This window comes from Oratosquilla oratoria, chromosome 17, assembly GCF_046742065.1.
Source record: "Oratosquilla oratoria isolate Oo_2021 chromosome 17, ASM4674206v1, whole genome shotgun sequence".
NCBI lineage: Eukaryota > Metazoa > Arthropoda > Malacostraca > Stomatopoda > Squillidae > Oratosquilla > Oratosquilla oratoria.
Genome location: NC_134793.1, coordinates 19015340 through 19041197, shown reverse-complemented (window position 1 = coordinate 19041197; position 25858 = coordinate 19015340). Strand labels below are relative to the sequence as shown.

The following is a 25858-nucleotide window of genomic DNA, read 5'->3' as shown; positions in this document are numbered from 1 at the left end:
TTTCCTCACAGAGTAATAAACAGTTGGAACAAGTTAGATGAGAAAGTGGTGTGTGCAAAAACAATACATGAATTTAAAAATAGTTTAGATAAAATGAGATATGAAGACGGGACCCCACGAGCATAGCTCCCCTTCCCGTAAAATACAACTAGGTAAATACACACCTACCACTACGGCGGTCCGGGTTCGAATCCCGCCCAGGGCTGAAATAATTTCAATATCGCAGCGCTACGGGTTGTTACCCCAGCTCTCGTGGGCGGGGAGCTTGAGTGTGTGCGTGTAAGGTCACGGTATTACCTATAGATCGGTCATACGAGCTCTGAGCTCTCATCCGGGAGGTTAATAACTGTCGATCACGAGTACATCACGTGATCCAAGATGATGGTGAATCATATATATATTATATATATATATATATATATATATATATATATATATTATATATATATATATATATATATATATGTATGTATGTATGGATATATGCATAAATATATATATATATATATATATATATATATATATATATATATATATATATATATATATATATATATATACAGTATATATATATATATATATGTGTGTATGTATGTATGTATGAATGTATGTATGTATATATACATATAATTATGATACACAGACACAATTCATTCTTGATTCCTTCAGATAAATAGCTGATATGTAACACAAATACTTCATTACACTTCCCTGCAATATATACTCTAACTCCTTTAATTTAGTTCTTGCAAATGTCAGTTACAGCCGATTGACAAGAACTAATTAATTCTGCAAGAATTAAATACTAATTGACAATATATACAGGAAGACATCAACGGCATCTCCAACATACTCGATAAAATCCGTAGTCTTCGTCAGATATTTTCACTCAGTTCGGACACATTCTGGAATAGTAACGTTCGTAAACAACATAACGTACGCTTGCTTAGCTACCGTACAAACAAGAGCTGAAAAAGTGATAACTGGGTGCCGAGTGCAAATAGCTAGATTATCATAATGCCTGGAACATGTTGCGTACCGATGTGCCATAATAGGGGTGGTCATTTATTCCCACGAGACAAAGAACTAAAAGATCTCTGGACAGTGGCTGTGAGGAGGGGTAACTGGAGACCAACGACAACTAGCATTGTGTGCAAAGATCACTTTACAGAGGAGGATTTTTCGACGGGTTTAGGTAATCCTGCATAATATTCTTTGCAGTGATGACACCTACACAGATTTTTATCTAACTAACACAAGACTGATCGAATTTAGGACTGAACCTCAAGTGGAAGGGGATAATGATGTTCTTCATTCGTAAAAAGGGTGCTAGCTAATACTAACGATTTACTAAATATTTACTCAACATTATGCAAGGTGGTCAGCTGCTGTAGATTACTACAGAGCCACAAATTAATGAAACTATTTATTACAAGCACAGTTATTCCAAGACAGTATTTGGTATTTATTTATCTCATAAGACAATATTTGATTTGGTATTTATACTATTTTAGACACCAATGACTCCCACATTTTTTGTTATACTCTTATTAGATTATTTATTTCTTAAACAGATTGTTAAAAGAATATCAGTGGCAAATGATAACAACAGCACTAGATGTATTAAACTTTTTTGTAGTCCTTACAAATGTAGATAAATTGCTTCCAAGTATTGGCACATTGATTTTGAGATGTTTCCTATATGTTGTGGCTATGGTCCTGCACCTTGGAAAATCATTGAATATTGTTAGAAAAAATATATTTGTATATATTGGCCTGTGTGGTGCAGTGGGTATTGTTCTTGCCTCAGAAATATGGAAGGCCCAGGTTCAATCTCTGGTAGTGAGTATTTTCATGGCTTTCCAACCCATCTCCACAATGGCAGAGGTGGCTAAGTGGACTAGTGTCATTTCTTGTGGGTGGCAGTCAAGGTAAGCGACGGTTCGAACCCCACTGCTAGGGTAGACCACAATGGAAGTAAGTCCACGAGACTTTCTTGTGTCATCCTGAGACTTCTCAATAAAACTAGAAGCCAAATGACCAAACTCGAATGATATCAGAGGTGTGGTAGATCAGTGTCACATATTATTATCATAACTAATCTGCATGATTGAGCTGATTACGGCCACGGCTATACCAACACACCATAAAACACTTGACATGCACTTCTCACCGTACATACAAATTTACCAAGCAGGATAAAGCCACCGTGGTGAGGTACCGAGGCTGCGTCGTCCCTCAGGGGGCCTCAGGGGAGATCCATCTCAGTTGTACTGTATAAGTAATGAAGGAATAACTTTAAACATATATATTACTAGACTTGATTATTACTCGGACATTTTAAGGAGCAGGACATTGATCATTTCCTGTGTCAGGCTGCTAACCTGTACCTGCTACAGTCTGAACCACAAAGTCCTTGCTTGCATGTTCCGTGCTGTCACAAAAGTGAAAGTGAGGAGGATGACAACAACATTTCATTTAATCAGTCAGTCCATTGTCCCAGATCTCGTGCAGAAGACCTATGGCTCCCAAGTGACGAGCAACAACATTTCTCCAGTATAACTTATTTTCTAAGGTTAGGTTCATTAAGATAATTAATGACCCAAAATTAGCATTTACCATTTTCTTAAAATTTTCAGAACTACAATACTGGTGTCTTTTCCATAGATTTACATGCTTAGTTTATTATTTTCAAAATTTAGCACTGCTATTATTATTAGTCTCTTAATTCTTGCTATTTCCTAAGAAAAAATAGAATTTATAGAAACAATATGTACAATTGGTAAGTGTGATTACTGTCTAAGATGTTATATTTACTTAGTATTTTTGCCAAGTTCTTTATGATGCTCTGGCAAGTGTGACCTATTAGCCTTCTGCTCAAGTGACCCTTTGCTCTGCTCTTTGCATTAAATGCTTCGTGTTTTGCTATAAACATTGTGGCTGATATTATTTGTTTGTAGTAATTTTCTCTTTAAATTTATTTTGTTATAGCAAAATGAAAAGAAAAACTTGCTTGTTGTAGCAAAGTAGATCTCTGAAGAAAATAAAAAGAAAAACTTGCTTGTTGGAAAAGGATATAATACTGTCAATTTGATTCAGCAGGAATTTATGCAGAAGTTAAAAACAATGAAATTTGAGTGGTTTCCCATAATTTGTAGCAATGTTTGTAGTTTAGTTTAACTGATATTGTGTCTGATTCATTCAGTTTACATTATATATCTGTTGCAAGTAAGCCATTCATGAATTCTAGCCCCCCCCCCCTTTTCACACTGATGACTATTGAAAAATGGATAGGAAATTGGAAATTGGGGATTTTGGGTGAGAGAGACATAATGCTAAATCAATCTGCTGTCCCAGGAGATCCCAAAGCCAAAGCTCCCCCCAGCTACTGGCATTGGACTCCAGCTTGACTTACATGTTACTCAAGGAGGATATGTTTTGCTGCTGTTGGAACCAATGAAGAGTCTATATGTGGTGGTCCTGGAAAGCTGCCCATTTTCAAAACTTGTCAACCCCCTTACCTCCATCAGGAGGTGCAGTCCATGGCAACTGCTCCCCATCCCCTTCCACCTCAGCTTGTGAAAGAAACATTCCCACACTAATATAACACAGACACCTGTCCAAAGTTTCTTCCCAGAGATATCTGCAGAAGGGCTCAAGGCTTGTTGTCAACCAGTTGGGGCTGAAGGATTTCCATTTAGTGAAAATCGTGCTAACAAATTATTGAACAGCAGTCACGATTGTTCCAACAAATAATTATGAACTGTGAATGGATCATGACAAGATTAGCAGACCCAACATCTCCATGTCATGAGTAGCGAACCCAAAGATCCTCGTGTCAAGAACAGCGAACCCAAAGATCCACATGTAAAGAATAGCCAACCCAAATGTCTTCATGTAAAGAAAAGCAAACCTTTTACAGAAAAGTAAAAAATAATATACTAAATTTATATTGATGAATAACATACATATACCAAAGGCTTTTTCCCCCTTACAAGGGAGGTAGCCAAAAAACAAAGGCATAAAATCCACTCCTACCCATCCCATCCCCATATAGTCTCCTCCCATCCACCCCCCTCCCTCCCTCCCTCTTATCTTGGCTCCTCCTGAATGACGGGTCATTCCCGCATCTTGCCCACTGCCCTGGTTCAGAAGCAGTGTTGCAGGACACATCATATCCACAACAAAGCCACTTCATTAAATCAGTGACCCCCCATCTTTGTCCCCTAAACAATGAAAATAATAGGGTAACATGATGTTCAATTTCCGTAAAAAAATTCTGTTAAAATTAGATGTTGAAAGAAGACTGCATGGTGATTGTATTACAGAACCCTGATAACCTGTCAACTGTATACCTAACCTAATCTAACCTTGAGACTTCCTGGTTATCTGAATACAGAAATTAAAACCAGTAGATAAAAACTGCCATTAAATCAGTGAGGATTAATGAAGGTTAACTAGTGAACAGAAGCTTTGAAATTTAATCAGTTATTGAAATGTTTATGTACCGAAGTGTTTATGTTAAGAACAGCAAACCCGATTATATTCATGTAAAGAATAACAAATCTAATAATCTTCTTGTAAAGAATAGCGAACCTTGCTGTGATTGGGTTCTCTAATCTTGACATGATCCACTGTGAACTCCACTTTTTTACTTATAGTCATTATACAACTTGATCCTAGATAGCTCTTGATGTTTACAAAAAACAGACAATGTAGTAATTTTTTAATTTTCCAGATCATCCTATGAAGGCACGACTCAAGCGTGGAGCGGTACCATCACAGTTCCAATGGTCTACAGAATTATCGACAGAAATGTCTATTAAAGAGGAGGAAGCTGACGAGCCAGTAAGACCTTTCACGCTTGCATTTGACCTACCACCATCATATTTCCCTATGTCTTATCACTTTACTTTTTCCCACATTTGCTATTTTCTCCCCTCACTCCCCATTCCTTTAGAACCTTAATAGTTTTGTATGAATTAAGTTATGATAAAAGTAAAAAAGATTGAATTTATCTATTAGAACATTAATGTTCACCACTTTAAAACTATTTTTATAAAGTGGTTGAAACAGTAGGTTTGCTGTAGATCCTGACATTATTTTATGCATAATATTTCAGGTTGAAATAGCCACCAGAAGGAAGATTGCCGACTTTGAGGGCACTGTCCAGCCAAATTGTATTCAAAAATCAAAGAAAAAGGAAGTTGGTGTAAATTCTCTCCCAAGGGATTACTCAGAAAGTTACGAGTGTCAACACTGTAGTGAAGTGTTTGAGGATGAATCACAACTTAAAGACCACACTGTTATCCATGAAAATGAAAGGCCTTATGTCTGTAGTTTTTGCAAAGCATCATTCAGGCGAAAGTTTAACCTTAAACGTCATGAGACAATACACAAAAATAGCCTGGTAAAGACCTTCAAATGTCAACACTGTGACAAATCCTTTGGTCAGTTTGCTCAGTTGAAGGAACACCGTAGAACTCATTCGGTAGAAGAGCCACACAAATGTACAAAGTGTGATGCTGTCTTTAAGAAGGCGGCTGACTTGAGGGTTCATGTCTTTAGTCACATCCAGGAACAACAAAATTGCAGTCATTGTGGTACACTTTGCAAGGGTTTATGTCAGTTGAAAAAGCATTTCATGACCCACACTCGTAAGCTTCCGTTCAAGTGCTCTCACTGTAAGGCCTCATATGCAAAGCAAAATGAACTGAAGTTGCACATGAGGATACACACCAAAGAAAAGATATATGACTGTGCACAATGTAATGTAGCTTTCCGTCGTGAGAGAGATTTGAATAAGCATATGAACAAACATACAGTCAAAAAATTTTATAAGTGTACTCACTGTGAAGCTTTTTTCATCAAAGCTGTACATTTGAAAAATCACAGTAAGATTCATAAGCAACCTCATAAGTGTTCTGAGTGCAATGCAACGTTTATCCAAGAAAGGAGATTAAAAGACCATCTCATGATTCATACTGGAGAACGCCCGTATAAATGTCAGTTTTGTGATGCTGCATACATACGAGCAGATCCCTTGAAGTGGCATGTTTTAAGAAACCATTCTGGGGAGCAGGCAATTGAGGATCTCAAGGAAAGCCCCGGCAGCAGTTCTAGCATGGACAAATGTTCAGATAGAGGTCAAAAGTCAAAATCAAAACAGATGCATGCTGAAAGAGAATCCAAACCTAGAGGAAGGATAGCCATGGGAATTAGTAATGGATGTGGTTCTAATTGGAGTGAAGAAGGTTCTGTTGCTGATTTTCCTTTAGTCCATGTAGATATGGAACATTTTGTCAAAGAGGAGCTTAATGGTAATGATTTGGTGATTAAAGAACATGATGTTGAAGAGGGTTTCATGGATGACATGGATGAGGTTGTTGTAAAGGAGGAGAAGGATGTTTATGGTTATATGAATGATGAGGATGTTGATGAATCCCTGATGGATGAGGATGAATTGCTTGTTAAAGTAGAAGATGGTAGTATTGATTGTGTTGTGAAGGAAGAGGTTGAGATTGATGAAAAACTGAAAGAGGAATCAGATGTAATATCAGCAGAAGTTTGTAATGGAAAGGAAAAAAAGGAATGGTATTTAGAGGGATGCACCATCAAACAAGAAGTTGAGGAAGGACTTTGAATGAGTGAGAATTAGAGACTGACTAGGTTCGTTGTCTTGAAAGGGACCACAGAAGGACACCTTCTAGTGGTGGTCCTGCAAGATGCATGACAGAGAACATCATCTCCCTTGTGCCCAGTTACAAAACCCACCAATCCTTTTACCTCTGTCTGGAAGTGCATCCCTGAGGCACTTTGTCTTTGCACTGGGCACAAGAATGGATAGTTACTCAATTGCAGGATTTTCTCTGTGGTGTTTTGGTTGTTTTAAGAGAAGATTAGATAACTTTATAGATAGGAATGAAAGGTGGTAAGGGACATCAAACTGCCTAGTGTAGGCCATATGGACTCTTGCATTCCCCTCCATTCTTATGTTCTTATGCTAATGTCCAGAAGGTGTTTGATGGAATAGGGAGTTTGGTAGTCAATCTTGAAGTGCTTCACATGTATTTACCTAGTTGTATTATACAGGAAGGGAGCTATGCTCGTGGTGACCCGTCTTTGTATCTCACAGCATCAAGTAAGTGTGAATGTGTTGTATGCATTGTGTGGAACAAGTGGTAGATTTTTTTTCCCCCTGAATCATTTGGTCATGGTTTTGTGTGATGTAATGAGATGGGTGAGTAGGTTTGAGAGGGATCTTGTATAGAACTATGTACTTATTATTTTCAGAAGGTATTCTGTGGGAAAGGTTTTGGTTTCAGTGTACATGTGTTCTCTTGGGATTAGACGTGTCCCATTACTGCTCTCAATGCTTTAGTTTACACAGTTTGTGAATTGTCTGTTTGTTTTCATGATTGATGGGAATCATGGTATGAAAGTGCAGTTAAATGTGGTTGTCAAGAATTGTTTGTAGACTGCGATTAGTTTCCTGATTTTAGTATGTTTACTTTCTCTGTAAAATGTTTGATGTGTACCCTGGAGGTCATTACTGTTATCTCAAAACTGAAACTTACAATTTTTGGATTCATTTGCATTAGAAGGGTTTAGTCACTGGTCGTCAGTTCTCTGTATGGAAAAAAAGCGCTGGGTAATTGTTAAAGTAGATAGAAATTTTGGATGCTGTTTAGAAACCAAATGGCAACCCCGAAGAGCAGGTCCTCAGGGTGATGAAACTGTTGATGGGCTTTGAAGATGGACAGAGAGGAGATGAGCCTCTTGACAGCCATACTATAAGAACATTTTGTTCAGGTGTCCATTGTTAGTCCCAAATGGTGCAGTTACAGAACATGAACAGGGACTTGCTGAGATACTGTGGACATCCAAAGAATGGAAGGGGACAGACTGATCAGAGTTGTATATGAGGAAAGTGAAGAAGGATGGGGACAGTCAAAAAGAAATGAGAGTGAATGTATGAAAAGAAATATTGTATCTGTTGGAGAAGCAGATGTGTAAGTGCATGATGGAGAAATTGAAGCAGAAATACCTGATTAAAGAGAGGAAAATGAGGGGGATAAAGGGGAGGAGGGTGTAGGGCAGTGGTCCCCAACCTTTTGTAGGCTGAGGGCTACATCTGTCATTATAAGCACAGTGGAGGGCGCCTTCCCCCAGAGAGAAGTATATGTATATACTTATATAGAAATGTTAAAATGAAGCATGTTTCACAGTTTTCTGGTTGACCCTTGCGGGAGCATAATAGGGTCCCGAGGGCGCCCACAAGCTACAGGTTGGGGACCACTGGTGTATGGGATGAGAGAGTAGAGCAGGAATTCACAAAGGGGAGGTGTATAAAGAGCTGGGAAGTTTATATGTATGTTTGAGTTTGAGGATGGTGGCAACAAGTTGGAAATGAGTATTAAGGGAGAAAGTAGATAGCTTTAAATACTTGGGGTGAATGTGGTGGGAAAGGGAGAAGTGGAGGTGGAGGTAGAATGTAGATTGAAGCAAATAAATGCCTTGGGGGATTAAAAAGTGAAATGAAAAATAGGCATTTGGGAATGGATGCTTAGAGGAGACTGTATGAAAGGGTTATTGTCCCGACAGCACTGTATGAGGCAAAAACGTGGAACATAAGAGAGGAAGTGTTTAAATGAGTTCAAGATGAAATGCCTGAGAAGTATGGTAGGGGTTATTAGGCTGGATAGAATGAGAAATGAGGTGATGAGGAGAGCATGGGTGGAAAGGGAGTTGGGAGATGAATGAGTGAAGAAAGATTAGTAAAAGAGGTATGGAAGGAGTGAACATGAGGGGGCAATCAAGGATGAGATGGATGGATGGGGTAAAAGGGACATTGGGAAAGAAAGGAATGTCTGTTGAAGAATGAAGGGAGAAGATAGAGGTGAGTGGAAAATGGTTGTGTGTGGATGATGCTGTGATGCATGGAAGGGAGTGGTTAGGGGATGGGGTATGAGGGAGTATGTGTGAATGATATTTTGATGCAACCCAAAAGAATTTCTCCCCATCTCTTTTTCTGCATGAGGGGATGGAGAGGGGGATTGCTGATTAAATGAAGTGGCCTTGCTGTGTCTTGCTGCATTGCTTCTGACCCAGGGCAATGAGCAAGATGTAGGGATGACCCATCATCCAGGAGGAGCCAAGAAAAGAGGGAGGGGTGGTGATTGGGACTGGAGTATGTGAGGATGAAATGGGTGAGAGTGAATTTATGCCTTTGACTTTGGTCACTGCACTTGTAAGGGGAGGAAATGCCCTTGCTGTATGTATCTGTGAGTTTGAATTTATGAAGATGAGTGAGGAAATAAAACCCACCAATAGTAGCTTTTTATGGAGATGGAGAGGAAGTGCTGCAGGTATTTTACCTAGTTGTATTATACGGAAAGGGAGCTATGCTCGTGGTGACCCGTCTTTGTATCTTTCATTATCAAGTTTGTTCTTAAATCTAATTTATTCCAGGTATCCACCACTCTATGTGGGAAGCTATTCTTTTTCAGATCTCTTCTATAATTATCCTTTTTGAGTTTTTTTTCATGTCTGTGCCTATAATTATGGTCACAATCTTGAATAAGAACATAAGAATGAAGGAGACTGCAAGAGACCACAAGGCTACACTAGGCAGTTCGATGTCCTTTACCACATGTCATCCCCATCCATAAAGTTGTCTAACTGTTTCTTAAAAGAACCGATAGTTTCAGCGCTCACTACATGATTACTAAGTCCACTCCATTCATTGACCACCCTATTAATAAACCAGGAATGATTCTCAAAAAGTAAGATTCAGTTTGTGAAAATTGCTACTCCAGTGATGGCATATTGTTCATGTACACAAGGATATCGGTCTATTGACCCGACACCAACACCCTCCCCCAAGGATGGAAGATAATAGAAGCAGATATTGATGCATCCCAGAGTATTTCTATACAAAGGATTCTAGTCTAACATAAATGTTTATTTATGTACAAAAGTAGGCCAGTTCTTATTATTAGTCATTACTTTTAAGTCTCTATGAAGCACCATAACTTAGGAGGAGCAGCAGTTACAAAATATACTGACTGAGTGAGGTTCTTATTGTTATATTTGCATAGTGGGATTATGCAAGAAGGAACATACCTTTACTCATTCATGCATGTATCTAATATTAATAATATTTTCCGAGTATGTGACACAGCATTTGATAGTCAGGCCATATAAGTTGAAATTCAAAATGGGGAAACATTCTTATGACAAAATTTGTATCATATGAACAATGATAGTCATTAGGGGCCACAATTTATAAAGATGATTTTTATTAGTAATTCTTTAAGATAAAATTGATTATGGATATATCACTGGTAAGCTTCTAGTTAAGTTGAGTCACTTTAAGGATGAAATGAAACTGCAAAAGATTTTGTGAAAGATCCCCAAACCAAACAACAAAGTGTAATGAGAAATAGACATTTGGGAATGGATGCTAAGGGGAGATTGTATGAAGGAGTGATTGTGCAGACAGCACTGTATGGGGCAGAAACATGGAACATAGAGGGGAGGAGTTTGAATATATTTGAAATGAAATGCCTGAGAAGTATGGAAGGAGTTATTAGGCTGGATAGAGTGGGAAATGAGGAGGTGAGGAGGAAAATGGGGGTGGAAAGAGAGTTGGGAGATAGGGTTGATGAAAGAGTATTGGAATGATTTGGACACATGGAAAGTATGAGTGAAGAAAGATTAGTAAAAGAGGCGTGGAAGGCAGAGGTGGGAGGAGTGAACATTAGGGGGTGACCAAGGATGAGATGGATGGATGGGGTAAAAGGGACATTGATATGGGAATGATATTTTGATGCAGCCCACAGGAATTTCTTCCCATCTTTTCTTTTTTTGCATGAGGGGATGTAGAGGGGGGGGGAGTTGCTGAATAACCCCTTACCTGGCAGCATTTTTTTTTTTTTTTTTTTTTCCATTTCTTTTTAGGAAACATTTTAATTTTAGACAAATTTTTGTTATTGCTTTTTTTTATATAGTATTTTTTTGTTGACGAGTTAAACACCATATGAGGACGGAGCCTTTATTTGTAGGACGTTTCGCTTATTACAGCTTTTTTCAAGTACCTTGTACTTGAAAAAGCTGTAATAAGCAAAACGTCGTACAAATAAAGGCTCCGTCCTCATATGGTGTTTAACTCATCAGTCTTGTCGGCAACTGCCACTTTCATGAAAAGAAAAGTATTTTTTGTACTGATTATGATAACTTTTATTTTTATCTATTACCATTATTTTGCATGAAGTTTTATTTTGAAATACTATGGCAAAAACGAGATAACTCGTCTTCCTTTTTTTATTGTCTTTTTCCCAACTTTAGAATCAAAAGTAAAGGGAAATTAAACTCATTTTACTCTTTTTTATATCTTATTCTACAATTGATAATTTAGGATTTCCAGTGAATGGGAAGCATAGTGGTGGAGAAAGCATGTTTTGTTACGACACATCATGTCGACACCAGTGTCATAAGTCCTCCTCACTTGAGAGATAATAGCCATTGTCAGATGAACTTGCACTCTCATCTGATGCATCCAAGCTTCTAAATGGAGCTTCATATTCATTCTCATCTGAGCTTGACAGCTGGACATAATTCATAAAAAAAACAAAAAACAAAAACAAGTGTATGTGCACAAAAGCAATGAGTCTGCTTCATTTGACTGATACCTTATCACTAACAAATGCATCCCAAGGCAGAAGAGACACAGCTACCAGATGCATGATTCACCAAATATACTTGTTGATGGCAGAGAATGGCCCTAATTCAACAATTATACTCATCTGTGTCTGTTTTTGAAACATTATTTTTGGACGAGTTTACTCGTCGCATTCTGAAAAAGAAAAATTGGTTGAAGACGAGTTTACTCATCCTTGCTGGGTAAGGGGTTAAATAAAGCAACCTTGCTGTGGATGTGCTGTGTCTTGCTACATTGTTTCTTACCCAGGGCAATGGGTGAGATGCAGGGATGACCCGTCATCCAGGAGGAGCCAAGATAAGAGGGAGGGAGAGGGGTGAATGGGATTGGAGTATGTGGGTGGGAGTGAAATTTATGCCTTTGTTTTTTGGCTGCCTCCCTTGTAAGGGTGGAAAAGCTGTTGGTATATGTGAGTATCGCCAAACATTTGTTTTTCCTGGTATGATAGCATAAGTCCACAAATTTAGATAATTATTAATAATCTTGTGTCCCATGATAAGATTAAGTGAAGAGCTGTTCAGCTGGCAGGTTGTCAGTGGATTTGCCCAAGATATTGTAATGTTACATAACCATACATGTTGAAAGATATTGAATTAGTTACTTGAGATTAAGATAAATTCTGTAATTTTATTGAGAAATGCAAAAGAATTTTTTTTCATTGAATGTGAACTTTAAACACCATGACCACTTGATATGTTTGGGCATTCTTAATGACTAAAGTTATCATTGTAAGAAATAAGAAAGTTGTTGAGAATAGCTAAGAAAGTGTCTTGCATTCTAAAAATTTTATGGTGAGCACTACCTGTTTGTGTGTGTTTGGGTAAAGGCATGTTATATGAAACTGAATATATAAAGTTATATTTGTATTTAATGATACAAAGTTGCAAAAAAAATTATTGCATAGTATATGATGTAAGTCAAGTATAAACAATGATGTCCTTGGTGGCTGGATGTCAGGTTGTGACTCTTATTTCATTCTGGCAATTACCAGATAATTTTATTGAATATAGGAAAGGCATTATTGAAGAGATTATATAGCTTTTAGTCCCCCCCGCCCCCTCTACTAGTGATGTACTAAAAAAATTTACTCTTGCTAATACCAGACTATTTTATTTAACTTGGGAGAATCATGAACAGAGGTTAAAGAAATTATTATTTAACTCGTTCACTTAATTGCATTTTTGGAAATAAGTTTTGATGTATCAAAAACCAGCAATCCAAAACCATGCTTATCATGCTAAGGAAGTTCATTAACATCACCATAGCACCTTCAATAGTTTTACTATTACTTCCTGGTAGCAGTACCAATATCTTCTATACACTGTTTGAAAATGCATGGCTATCTCCACTTGCTCTGCCTAAAAGTGTTGGTTTATTTTTCTTTGGACTTCGGGTGCTTCTCACTCTCTTTTGCTGTGAAATGAATAATAAACTTAAATGAATCAAGCAGTTGGGAATAATGGACTAGTCACGCATGTAGGCAGGCAGATATGACATCAATTAGAATCAAGTACTTTGGTTGGTAGAAGTAATTCATAAAGCTCAATGGAAATTGGAATAGGATTTCCAGGGAGGTTCTCCCACCTATACTGTAGGTGATAGAATCACAGTGATATAATCATTCTTAAAAATGAATGAAATCCATGCTATCAGACATCAAATATATTTTCTAAGTTTCAGTAGACATTGCCACCATGTTGGTGGTAAGAAACCAAAAAACAAACTATTACAATGATGCCATCTTTACTCACTACAAAATGACCCTTTGCCCTCCCACCTAGGATAGGGCACTTCTAACACAGAAGTGTGAGAAGTTCTACATCTAAGACTATAGTTTTTATTTGTGTGAATAAGATATACTCCAACAAGTTTAGTTTCTCTTGTATGCAAAGACTGAATGAATGTGATACATCATAGAATGTTCAGCAGTCGCACATGCTCTTTTGTCACATTGAAAAAAAGTATAATATTACACTATATTTATCTGAGTGTTAGTGGGTATCTTAATGACAAAGGCAGAAGGATCTTTCCCAGCCAGTGTGGTGACAAGAATACCTGTATTGTTTCAAATCAGTTCAGTGCCTGATTTATGTGAGTAAATATAAACAAAGTTACCAAAAAATAAAAAATTTGTGCACCATTTGTTTGTTGCACATTTGTCTTATGTCTTGGTTTATTCAAATAAAGTCTTAGTACCTGTGATAACGGAATTCTTCATATCCTTGAAAGTACATAACCTTTCCCCTCTTTTAGGGGTGGCTCAGTCAGAGCTTACACCAACATATGACAAATAAACTCGTTTAACCATTCGTATGACAGCACCTTGGGGACAAAGGGTTACCCGGTCTCCTGTCACACTGTTTTTGACACAAGCAGTGCTGTGAAGAAGCACAGCTCTTCCATGGCAATAGCTGGTGTACCCTCCTCACACTTCACTGTATGAGGGCCTCCTTTGTCATCCATTCAGAATAGATTAATTATATTACATAAAAAGGAAATCCTTGTGTTGTATCTTCCTTTATTCCATTCACATTTTCTCTCCACTCCTGTCTTTTGCACTCCCTTGTTCAATAAACATTTCACATGCAGTCAATCTGTTTCACCCATGGTCTCTTTTACAAAAGACCAACATTCTTCGGGTAACTGGCAACAGTCTCCGGGCAGGACACCTCATGGAAGATGTATTGTGTTGTTTAGGTATTGTTAGTGTGGGACATCTGTGTCCTCTGTGTGGTGGTTGTGTCTAGGGCAGCTTCAATATGTGGCCAGGCCTATTCTGTGTTAGTAACTTTTTTTTTTTTCTGTCAGTCTTATGTTTTTTGTGGAGTATTGAGTTTGGTGCTCTGTCTTAAAGGGTTGTCTAGTGATCTGAGGGTGTATATGTTTTTCTGTGGTATTGGTAGTAGGTTGTTACAGATGTATGTGTAGTATGCTGCAGGCATTTTATTTTATTTTATTTTTATTTTTATGTTCTATATGTGTAGTATGCTGCAGGCATTTTATTTTATTTTGTTTATTTTTATGTTCTGAAATGTACAAGGGGAGAGGATGGCAGCAAATTGGAAGTGAGTATTAAGAGAGAAAGAGTGGAGGAAATGGATAGCTTTAAATACTTGGGGTAAATGTGGGAAAGGGAGGAGTGGAGGTAGAATGTGGATTGAGAGAAGCAAGTAAATGTCTTGGGGGATTAAAAAGTGAAATGAGAAATAGACATTTGGGAATGAATGCTTAGAGATTATATGAAGGCATGATTGTGCACTATATGGGGCAGAAACATGGAGCATAGAGAGGAAGAGTTTAAATGTGTTTGAGGTGAAATACCTGAAAAATATGTTGGGGATTACTGGGCTGTATAGAGTGAGAAACAAGGAGAGCAGGGGTGGAAAGGGAGTTGGAAGATAGGGTTGATGAAAGAGTATTGGGATCAGCGAATAAAATACTTTTTTTTCCAGAGCCAATTTTTTTTTAATTACCAGAGCCATTTTTGATACTTCCAGAGCCATGTATATATAATTATCAATGTTCATATTTATACTTAAATCTATTTACTTTTAATTACTAACCAAACATTTGATTCTATTTTGTTTTCTCATAAATACGCGAACGAGGTTATAAATGGAATTTCCCAGTTTCCCTCTTAGGCCTCGAGCGATTTTGCATATGTACAGTGTATGTATGCGGTGATGTGCTATTGGGTATGGTGCATTGTACATGTAGTCAGCGCGTTGATTGGGCAGCTAGCTGCATGCAACCAATGAACTTCCCTGCATACAGATACCATGCAATTCGCAACTAGTCAACATGTACTAGTATACGCGTGCATGCAGCTGATACGAAGCTAGGCTTGGTAACCCATTGAACTCTAGCAGCTATACCGCGTACACATACGTACGGTACGTACATCAAAAAAATAAAGTTGATTGATGCGTTGCGTTTATGATATCGATTGATAATGCATTGATTGATCACGGGTAAGTTGTGTTTGCCCTGATCCTTTCATTAATGGTGATGGGATTCAGGGATTGTCAAATGATGGATAATGCATGAAAAACGTCGAATCTTGCCGCGGGAGCGATTTTTTTTGTGGGGGATCGCTCCCGCTATTGGATTTGCGAGAGCGACATTGGAACTTTCCCGAGCGAAATCGCTCGTCGCTCCCGTGTATTTTTTTCGCCGAGATGTGGGCAGTGCCGACTCAGCCTTTGTCGAGGAGAAATATACGCGGCATGCGCTCTATCATGGCCGGTGGTCGACAACCTGTGATTGGGCGATAGTACTACTATTAATTATTATTATTGTAATCAATTATTTTGCAACCAACAGTCGATTACTTTCAACTGGAAATAGACTATGCAGTGGTATATTTGTAAAGGGCATACGTATATGGTTCCAGTGTAGTCTATTCTCTCTCGGCCACTAAAACCGTGACTTCTAGTATTTATCAAGTTTACTTTAATTTTATATAAACTCAGCTTTAAATGAGGACTGACAATAAAATGAATATTTATTTGTTTTTCCATCATACAGATCAATATCAATAGTACACTACGAATTACGATTATCGAAAAATTAAAATTTAATCTATGAATTAATCTTTGAATAATATTAAATATAGATTAAATTCTTATCATTTTTTTCATGAGCAGAGCCTATTCCTTTTACAACAACACAGTTGAATAAGTACTAGTAATGGAAACTGTTTTATATATATGTAATTCGTTTTCAGTTATGAAGTACAATTTTTTTTTATTTTAACTTTTTTATATGAATCAGTGTTTGTCGAATCGGTTATCGTCGTCTTTTACAGGTCTTCGAGAAAACTAATGTCTGCATTATATCTTTCACGCTAGTTCATTTTCCATAGCTAAGAGCTACAATTTTCCAAAGTAGGATTTCCGTTTCAAGGAGGTCGTCGGCTAGTCTTTCCTCTAGGCCTACCCAAGGTCCATACAGTATACTCATTGTGGACTTCTGCTACTTTATTTGAATAGAAACGACTTCGGTTATGTTCTTTTTTTCAAATTTACCAATGTCAAATTGCTCTTGCGTCATGTAGTGAGAAACTGAATGATGAACAAAGAGAAGTTAAACCTATACGAATTTTAGACACATTGTTGAGATGTTCTTATGGAAGTCCAGAATATTGTAACCGAAATCGTTTCTACTCAAACGAAGAAGCAAAAAGAAGTAGCATACGGAATTCTTCAAAGGTATCAAAGGTTAGACACTTTTTTGTTTGTAAATAATCTGTACGTCATATGCGACGTTAATCGTTACACTGGCTTTTGTTTTGGAGATATGTTTTCTCAAGTTTCACCGTATGTGATACAAGCCATGTGAATAATCGTATAGTTAAGTATATACACACACACACACACACACACACATATATATATATATATATATATATATATATATACATATATGCTATAGTCAGCGCAAGGAGAATTGGCCGATAAGGCGGGGCTAGGAGATTTCCCGGTGTTGCCACATGTGGGCATCCATGGCGAGAACGTGCATGTGGATGCAATGTTTTCTGAATGCAGTATGAGGGGGGCGGGGCCAGAGATTAGATAAAGCGGCAACGTCGCTCTCTCATGCATTTATGCCATATCTAGACTTAAAGAAACGAAACCTTTGTATAGAAAACATTGCTTTGATTTTTACCTCAGTGGTGGTGTGTGACAAAAAATTATAATATAATCATATGAGGCAACATTATAAAACTATAAAATAGAATTATAAAATAAAATGAAATTATAGAATAATTATATGTGGCACCACAGGGGAACTCCCAGTGCTCCGCCCTAACGGCCAGATCTCAGTGCAACGGGTATAATAAGAACACGGGTACGTGTGTTCACTTGGAAAAATAAACTAACGAAGCAGAGCGCTTTCGTATATTTTTGCACTGCAGATGTAATCTTCGAAAGCGCTCTGCTTCGTTAGTTTCTTTTTCCAAGTGGTCTACTTTGCATATATGTATATATGTATATATATATGTATATATATATATATGTATATATATATATATGTATATATATATATATACGTAAGCGGAGTAGGAAACACAGGAGTCTTAGTCTTGAGTTTATTCCTGACTAGTTTCGCAGGAATAAACTCAAGACTAAGACTCCTGTGTTTCAGAATGTCTCAACAATATATATATACATACACACACTAGAGACTATGTAATCTAATATAATTCAGTAGGCCAAAGATATATTAATTCGTTTTGATAAATGTTGGCCATTCACATCAGACTGCTATCATATAGTTTGTTTGCATGGTAGAAACTTGGTTAAGCTTGTGAAGGTTAATCGTGTGTAGAATTTGAATTTACCGATTTTTGTAGTGTAGAAAATGTAAATAAGCTTCAGCACTTTATGAGAGGTAAAATACATGTGAGGGTAAATTCTAGAAAACTTAAGAGCTCATTTTAGAAAATTACAAACCCTGTCGAAGATTAAAAGGTTCAATTCTAGAACACCCCTTCACACACACACACACTGTAGAATTTCCACCCCAAAAATATTCAATTGTAGAACCCCCCCACACACAAACACACGCACACACCGATCAACCGTAGAATCTCCAACCAAACTAACATTGATCAGGTTAGGTAACACGAATCATGATAAACTGTAGAATGCAACCCAGCAACACTTAAATATATAATCTCCATCCTAAGCACTTTCTTATGTCTATATATGGGGTATTGCCTTCACTAGTTTTAAAAAGCTTAGTGATACCTGTATGGGCCATTGTCATGCCTTTTTTTAGACCAATTTCCTCTCGAATATGCTGACAATTTTAAACTCCTATCTTTCCGTTTTGCTGTCCATATCATTATCAACATTTGACAAACTAATCGATATAGGCTTAATCTTTCGAAAATAGTGGGAGTGTATTCTCGACGAAATGTAGGTGGAAAGTGACATGACGTCATTATTATTGTCAACAACAGAGCTTTGCTTCGTCAATGCCCATGAGTAAATTTAATACATCTAAATAACTCAAACTTTGTAAATATTGTCGTTATGGTGTTGGAGCTTATTATGTTTTTGAAAAAATTATGCTCTGATTATGCGTAATTGTTAAATGGAACAACGTAAGAAGGAGGAAAAGCAGGACACAATCTTTTATCTCGTCATTGTGGGAGTACCGGTAGCTGCAAGTCCTGCAACCGAGAACCAGCGTCCCCAGTCGACTTTTTCACCGGACAGCGAATGGAGCTGAACAGTTGTTTGTAATTCGATGACCGAGAGTTATTCCATATATATTCGTTCAGGTAGGATTTTTTTTAACTACCTGTAAACATTGTTAACTTATTATAGTTCAATTTAACAGACATGCGTGAATGTATATTGCGGGTGAATTTATTATATTTTTTTTAATCACAGGCAGACCTAGCACAGGATGAAGAGGACGCAAATTATGATCGTAAGTTTGATTTTTCGTTATTGACAAATGCGCTATATTGTTTGTGTACTGGTGCATCAGGGGGAATGTTAATTTACTTTGGCATTGTTCTAAATCTCATAAAGGAATTTGATAAGTAGTTATTACTGTTTTCTGCCATGACTCACACGACTGCGCCAACCACTGCCACGTCACTCCTGCAAACTTCTCTGTCTCTCCACCTTCTGTCTGGTCTCTCTCTTACCATCTCGCGGCGTCCATCGTGGTAACTTGACTGCCCAATTCCACATCCGCTTCCACTTTATGTTTCACTCTTGTCTGCTCTCTCATCCAACTTGCTCACTTTGCCTTTCAGGTAGAGAGATGGATAAAGAGGAAAATTAGTCAGGAATAAAATTTAACAAAAACTCAAAAATTCTTTCTGCAAATGCATTTAGTAATAATATACATTTTGTACTGAATTATCATTATACATATCTTCAGTCAGGAATAAAATTTAACAAAAACTCAAAAATTCTTTCTGCAAATGCATTTAGTAATAATATACATTTTGTACTGAATTATCATTAGAGATATCTTCCCATGTTCCCCTTTCTTTTGTTAAGGGTGCTACTTAAACAGCACGCCCTCTCTCTTATTAGTATCTACTGAAGAGGATTGCAGTTTGCAATCGAAATATATAGATTCCCCGTTTCCAGTCTTTTCTACTCCAACAGTGGTTTCTACGTTATTGACAAATGTGTGATTACATTTTTCACCTGTAATATATATATATATATATATATATATATATATATATATATAATATATATATATACACACCACGTATCAATTTCTGCATATATGCCTCCTCGAGTTTCTCGATGTTGATGTAAAGTGAATTGTGGTTGATAAATGTAAATCTGTTCACTGGGACACATTCGCTGCTGTACATATACATACACACACAAACACATACACACACACACACACACACACACACACACACACACACACACACCGGCCCGGTGGCGGATTGGTAAGGCACTGGCCTCACAAGCCGGAGAACCGGGGTTCGATTCCCCGGCCGGGCGGAGACAAGTTGGGTTTGTCTCCTTTCACGTGTAGCCCCTGGTCACCTAGCAGCGAGTAGGTACGGGACGTTAGTCAAGGAGTTGTGACCTTGCATTCCCGGTGTGTGGAGTGTGAGTGGTCTCAGACCTACCCAGAGATCTGCTAATAATGAGCTCTGAGCTCACTGCCGTAGGGTGGTGTCTGGCTGTCTCGAAAAGAGGCTGCAGCAGATCCGAGGTGAATACACACACACACACACACACACACACACACATATATATATATATATATATATATATATATATATATATATGTGTGTGTGTGTGTGTGTGTGTGTGTATGTAAATATTTGAAATATCTGAAAAATATTTAGGTCAAACTTTCTCTTATAATTATATGTCATATATTTTGTGTTAGTATTATTTCTCTCATTAAGTAATACTATAATTCCGAATATCGGAAAATTACGAATTTCAGACATTCCCACCCACCCCCAAAAAAAAAAAAAAAAAACTAACTAACAGAGAATTCTCTCTTTTTTTTTTTTAAGACAAACGCTGAAACGAGGTATAATATTGTTTTACTTTCTGATTTGTACAAACTAAGATTGTCGCGTCATACAGGCTGATAAGGTTGATTTATTGTCATAGTCACACGCATTAGATTTATTGCCTTTCTATACGGGCTTATCGTTATCGATTTGGTGATCTGTTGTCCTGAGATTGTGTCCGGTGAGAATAGTTGTCTAATGTATGCTGTATGTTATTGTTATTAGTGTTATATTATTATTATTATTATCATTATCATTTATCAATATTATTATGATTATTATCATTATTATCATTATTATTATCATTATTATTATTATTATCATTATTATTATTATTATTATTATTATTATTATTATTATCATCATTATTAATGTTGTTATCATCATCTTGTTATCAGTAATGTTATTGTTATCGTTACATTCATTACACTGGCCTGCATTTAATTTTTTTGTTTCAAAGGTCGAAGGTTTTTCAAGTGATTTGTAGGTTTTTTGGTGCGCTGAATCCAAAAATGCCATCCGTTTCCTTGGATCAGGTCTAGTTTTTGAGATATGAGAAGTGCGACTTTTGGGCATTGTATAGTACTAAGTATAAGGAAAACGAGGCTGCAGGTATAGCCTATTCTTATTTTTTTTTTTTTTTGCATAAAAATTTTACTGTAGCACCCCGAAACTGATACTGAAACCTAATGATGTTTTTGTTTACTTTCAAAAAACTGAAACCGAAACTGAAACTGCATTGACTACATTGACAAACTGCATTGACAACACTGAAACTGAAAATGGTTTAGAAAAGTGTGATCTCCAATCAATGTGACTGATTTTATAAGAATCTGTGCTTTTTACAAGAATCTGTGCTTCTTGTGTTTCTATTTTGGACACGTATCTTAGATTGACAGAAAATGGAACGCAAATGCACAAATCATCCTGATAGGTTCTGCTACATATGTGGTAATGTGATTCTTCCTCGTCGACTAGCAAATATAACTGATTTTGTGAAGAAGGCATATCATGCTTACTTTGGAGTTAAGCTTGGGGACCAGGACAAGCCATTTGCACCCCATGTTAGCTGCAAAACATGTGTCGAGAACTTGAGTGATTGGAGAAATAAAAAAAGGAAGAGTATGCCATTCGCTGTTCCAATGGTTTGGAGAGAGGGTAAAGATCATGTGTCAGACTGCTATTTCTGCATGACTAATCTTAAAGGAGTCAACCGCAAGAACAAGCATTGTATTCAGTATCCTAATGTTCCGTCTGCCATACGACCAGTCCCTCATGGTCCAGGCCTGCCCGTTCCCGAGCCAGATGTTCCAATGGAATCTAGCTCTGAATCGGAATCTGATAACGCACTAGACAGGGCAGAGGGTGGAGAATACATGCCAGAAGAGAATGACCGGCCAGTGCCTCTAACACAAGCAGATCTCAATGACCTGACACGGGATCTAAACCTATCAAAGGAATCAGCACAGCTTCTGGGTTCTCGTCTTCGTGAGAAAAATTTGCTAGCACCTGAGACAACATTCTTTTGGTACCGAGAGCGTGAAAGAGAATTTAGACAGTTCTTCACAACCCAGAGGGACTCGTCATTAGTTTACTGCAACAACATTGCTGGTTTGATTCAGTCAATGGGGCTGGACTATGTTGCTACTGAATGGAGACTGTTCATCGACTCTTCCAGCAGAAGTTTCAAGGCAGTCCTCCTTCACAACGGAAATAAATACTCTTCAATTCCAATCGGTCATTCGGTGGAAATGAAAGAAACTCATGACAACATGAATCAGCTACTGTCTGCTCTGAACTACAATGACCATGGTTGGTTGATCTGTGGAGATCTTAAGGTAGTTGGATTGGTTTTGGGACTACAGGGTGGGTACACAAAGTATCTATGCTTTTTGTGTTTGTGGGATAGTCGGGCTGATGATCAACATTTTGTCAGACAAGAATGGCCACCACGACAACGTTTGGAACCTGGTTCACACAATGTTCAGGCTCGTTCTCTTGTTGAACCAAACAAGGTCTTACTCCCACCTTTACATATCAAACTGGGACTGATGAAGAACTTTGTGAAGGCAATGGACAAGGACGGCATGGGATTTACTTTTCTTCAGCAGAAGTTTCCTCGGATCAGTCTGGAAAAGCTTAAGGCTGGCATCTTTGATGGGCCTCAGATAAGGGAACTTATGAAGGACTCAATGTTTGACGATGCACTGAATGCAGCTGAGCTGTCCGTTTGGTGGTCGCTTAAGTCAGTGATAAGAAACTTTCTAGGAAATAACCGAAGTGCAGAATACGAGAAAGAAGTCGATGAGCTCTTGAACAGCTATCAATAATTTGGGGCTCGCATGTCAGTCAAAATACACTTTCTACGGTCCCACTTAGACCATTTCCCTCAGAACTGTGGTGACTTCAGTGAGGAACAGGGAGAACGTTTCCACCAGGATATTCGTGTCATGGAAGAACGCTACCAAGGCCGGTGGGATGTGAACTTTCTTGCGGACTACTGTTGGTGTTTGAAACGAGACGTGGTGGCTGCCCAACACAGGAGAAAGTCACTGAAAAGGCCCTTCATCCATGATTAGATTTTCTATAATATATCCTCTTTATCTTCTGAACTATGCAAGAAAAAATTATTTCTTTTGTCACGAATTTTTATCCAAAATTAAAGGGAATAAATAGCACTAAATGGCGTTTTTAATTATTTTTACCGCCTCGTATCTCAAAAACGTGACCTGATTGAATAAAAAGAGTGTGATTTTTAGATTCTGCATAGCAAATTACCCTAGAATCAGTTATCAGATGATTTACCTTTGAAACTTCGCAGGCCAGTGTTATCGTCACTATCATCATTAACATCATAATCATCGTCATCATCACTACTGTCATTATTGCTATCATCATTACTACCTCCAGTCATCATCATCTCCATGATCGTTCTTGTTATTTGTGACGTCGTTTTTGTTGGTTTTGTATATCTTGTGAATATCATTACGTTCTTTCTCTCGTTGTTACCATTGTTTGAATATTATGGAGCAGTGTTCATATATATATATACTGGTTTGCTTTTTCAGTTGTGTGTTCTGTCATATTAATTCTTCGTTGCAGATAAATACAATTCCCTTGGTATGTCGTTATTTTACTTGTTGGTGATTTTATTCCCTTGCAGGTGATCGTTTGTGCAATTACAGCGACGATCATGGCGGTTGGCGTCTTTGTCGCAATTCGTTACTGGTGCCCCGGGACAATTTGCATCCTTATGTCAGATGCCACAGAGCTCTATTGCCCGTCCAAAGGTCTGGAATCCATCCCTCTTGGATGCCTAAACAGTCATTCTGAAGTGGAGACACTCCACCTACAGAGAAATAATATTTCTGTCGTGTGCAAAGACGACTTGAAGATGATGTCTTCCCTCCGCGTATTGGACCTTTCGCAAAACCGTATCAACAACATCGAACCGGGAGCTCTTAACAGCCTTGAAAATCTGGAGGAACTCCGCCTTTTCGATAACAAGTTAGCGTCGGTGCCGTCTTTGGTGCACAACCCAGAGGTGTCTTCTGTTTGGTTGTACAGAAACGAAATCATCTACGTCCCCGAAGAGGTCTTCGCTCCAGGTGTTAAAGTGGATTTGCGTCTACAAGGAAACAAATTCAATACTCTCCACGCCCGAACCTTCTTTGAAGTGGCCAATGGTACACAGCTCGCTATCGACCATGGTGTAACAATTTGTGCAAAGGATGAGCAGGAACTGGAACAGCTGCTTGGAATATATATCCGGATTTGGGTTGAAGGCACAGCAGTCGAGTTGGAGAACGTTTCCCGTGTCTGCTGAAAAAAATCTGTGTGACGTCATGTCGCCGTTAGGAATAAAGCTTAGCGGATGAAACACGTTTTACTTTTGTCAATCGCTGCAACGGGTTGAATCATTTTTTTTTTATCCACATTCTCGAAGAGAGAATTTGGTTTAGGTCATTAGGTATCAATCAGATGGGAGACAATTAAACTTATCTTGTCGACATTTCTCGAAAGCGCGAATTGGCTGATGTCCTCCACATAGAAGATAACGAAGCTTTCTTGTCGACATTTCTCGGGCAGACGCGAGTTCTATATGATTTAAATCAGTTGCAGGGGAGACGAGTGTGAAGACATATCGAGTAAGAAAGCGATGTTCCACGAACTTTTGAATTCCTTGTTTATGATCGTTCATGATTGTTGAAGGTAACCTGCGCACACACACACACACACATACACACACATGCTGATATCATGAAAACTGGTGGAATGTATAATCTGTTATGAAATCTATTTCATCTCAGACGCCACTGTAGTCAAACCTTATCAGCACACGATCCCCTTATCCAGTGTTAGTGTTGTCAATCTTTTCATCAAGCTTCAATTATTATTATTATTATTATCATTATCGTTACAATTATTCTTCCAAGCTCCTCCCTTTTTGATACATATAGCATTAAAGACGACAATCTGATACTGATTTAATTTCTTGTTCGTATTTATAGTTTTCTAATGATAATCCATCCTTTTGAAAGGTGACAATAATATACAAATATATATATATATATATATATAATATATATATATATATATACAAACACACATATATTCCATTTAGTTGATCTATGTTTAAAAAAAAAATCTGAGTCCATTGTCCTATGTTTATATAAGATTTTGTCTGTATAAGAGTAAATGAAACGGAATTTGTAGAAAATCTTTTCCTACTAGACAGAAATAAAGATGCAAAATTTCACGCGTTTTACTAAAATGTATGATTTCAATTATGTATACCTACTTACATGTAAAGGAAGTACAAAAGAGACCATAGGGCCTACACTAGACAGTTCCATGACCTTTGCCATATTTCATCCCCATCCATAATGTTATCTAACCTTCCCTAAAAACAAACGATAGTTTCAGCACTCACGATGTGGTTACTAAGTCTATTCCATTCATTAACCACCCTATTGGTAAACCAGTTCTTGCCTATGTCCTTAAACCTAAATTTATCCAATTTAGATTAATTACTGCGAGTCCTGCCCTGTTGTCTTAATATGATGACCTTGTCTGCATCACCCTTGTTAAAACCCTTAACCCATTCTGAC

The 25858-nt window shown here is 37.7% G+C and overlaps 2 protein-coding genes across 3 annotated transcripts; both read left to right on the top strand.

Moving 5' to 3' along the window:
• The first annotated feature begins 911 nt into the window (after positions 1-911).
• LOC143034470 (uncharacterized) lies at positions 912-13918 on the top strand. 2 transcript variants are annotated; one of them, XM_076200564.1, is made up of 3 exons: positions 912-1195; positions 4739-4848; positions 5123-13918. In XM_076200564.1, the coding sequence occupies exons 1-3, from the start codon at positions 1018-1020 to the stop codon at positions 6641-6643; spliced, it is 1809 nt and encodes a 602-aa protein (XP_076056679.1). In that variant the 5' UTR covers positions 912-1017; the 3' UTR covers positions 6644-13918. The 2 variants fall into 2 exon arrangements, with proteins under 2 accessions (XP_076056679.1, XP_076056680.1); XM_076200565.1 differs by lacking the exon at positions 912-1195 and adding an exon at positions 1690-1842.
• Positions 13919-18871: 4953 nt separating this feature from the next.
• On the top strand, positions 18872-25313 carry LOC143034467 (keratocan-like). Its single transcript, XM_076200552.1, has 3 exons — positions 18872-19013; positions 19126-19165; positions 23911-25313. Exons 2-3 carry the CDS (start codon positions 19142-19144, stop codon positions 24571-24573), a joined length of 687 nt encoding a protein of 228 aa, XP_076056667.1. The 5' UTR covers positions 18872-19013; positions 19126-19141; the 3' UTR covers positions 24574-25313.
• The last annotated feature ends 545 nt before the right edge of the window (positions 25314-25858 follow it).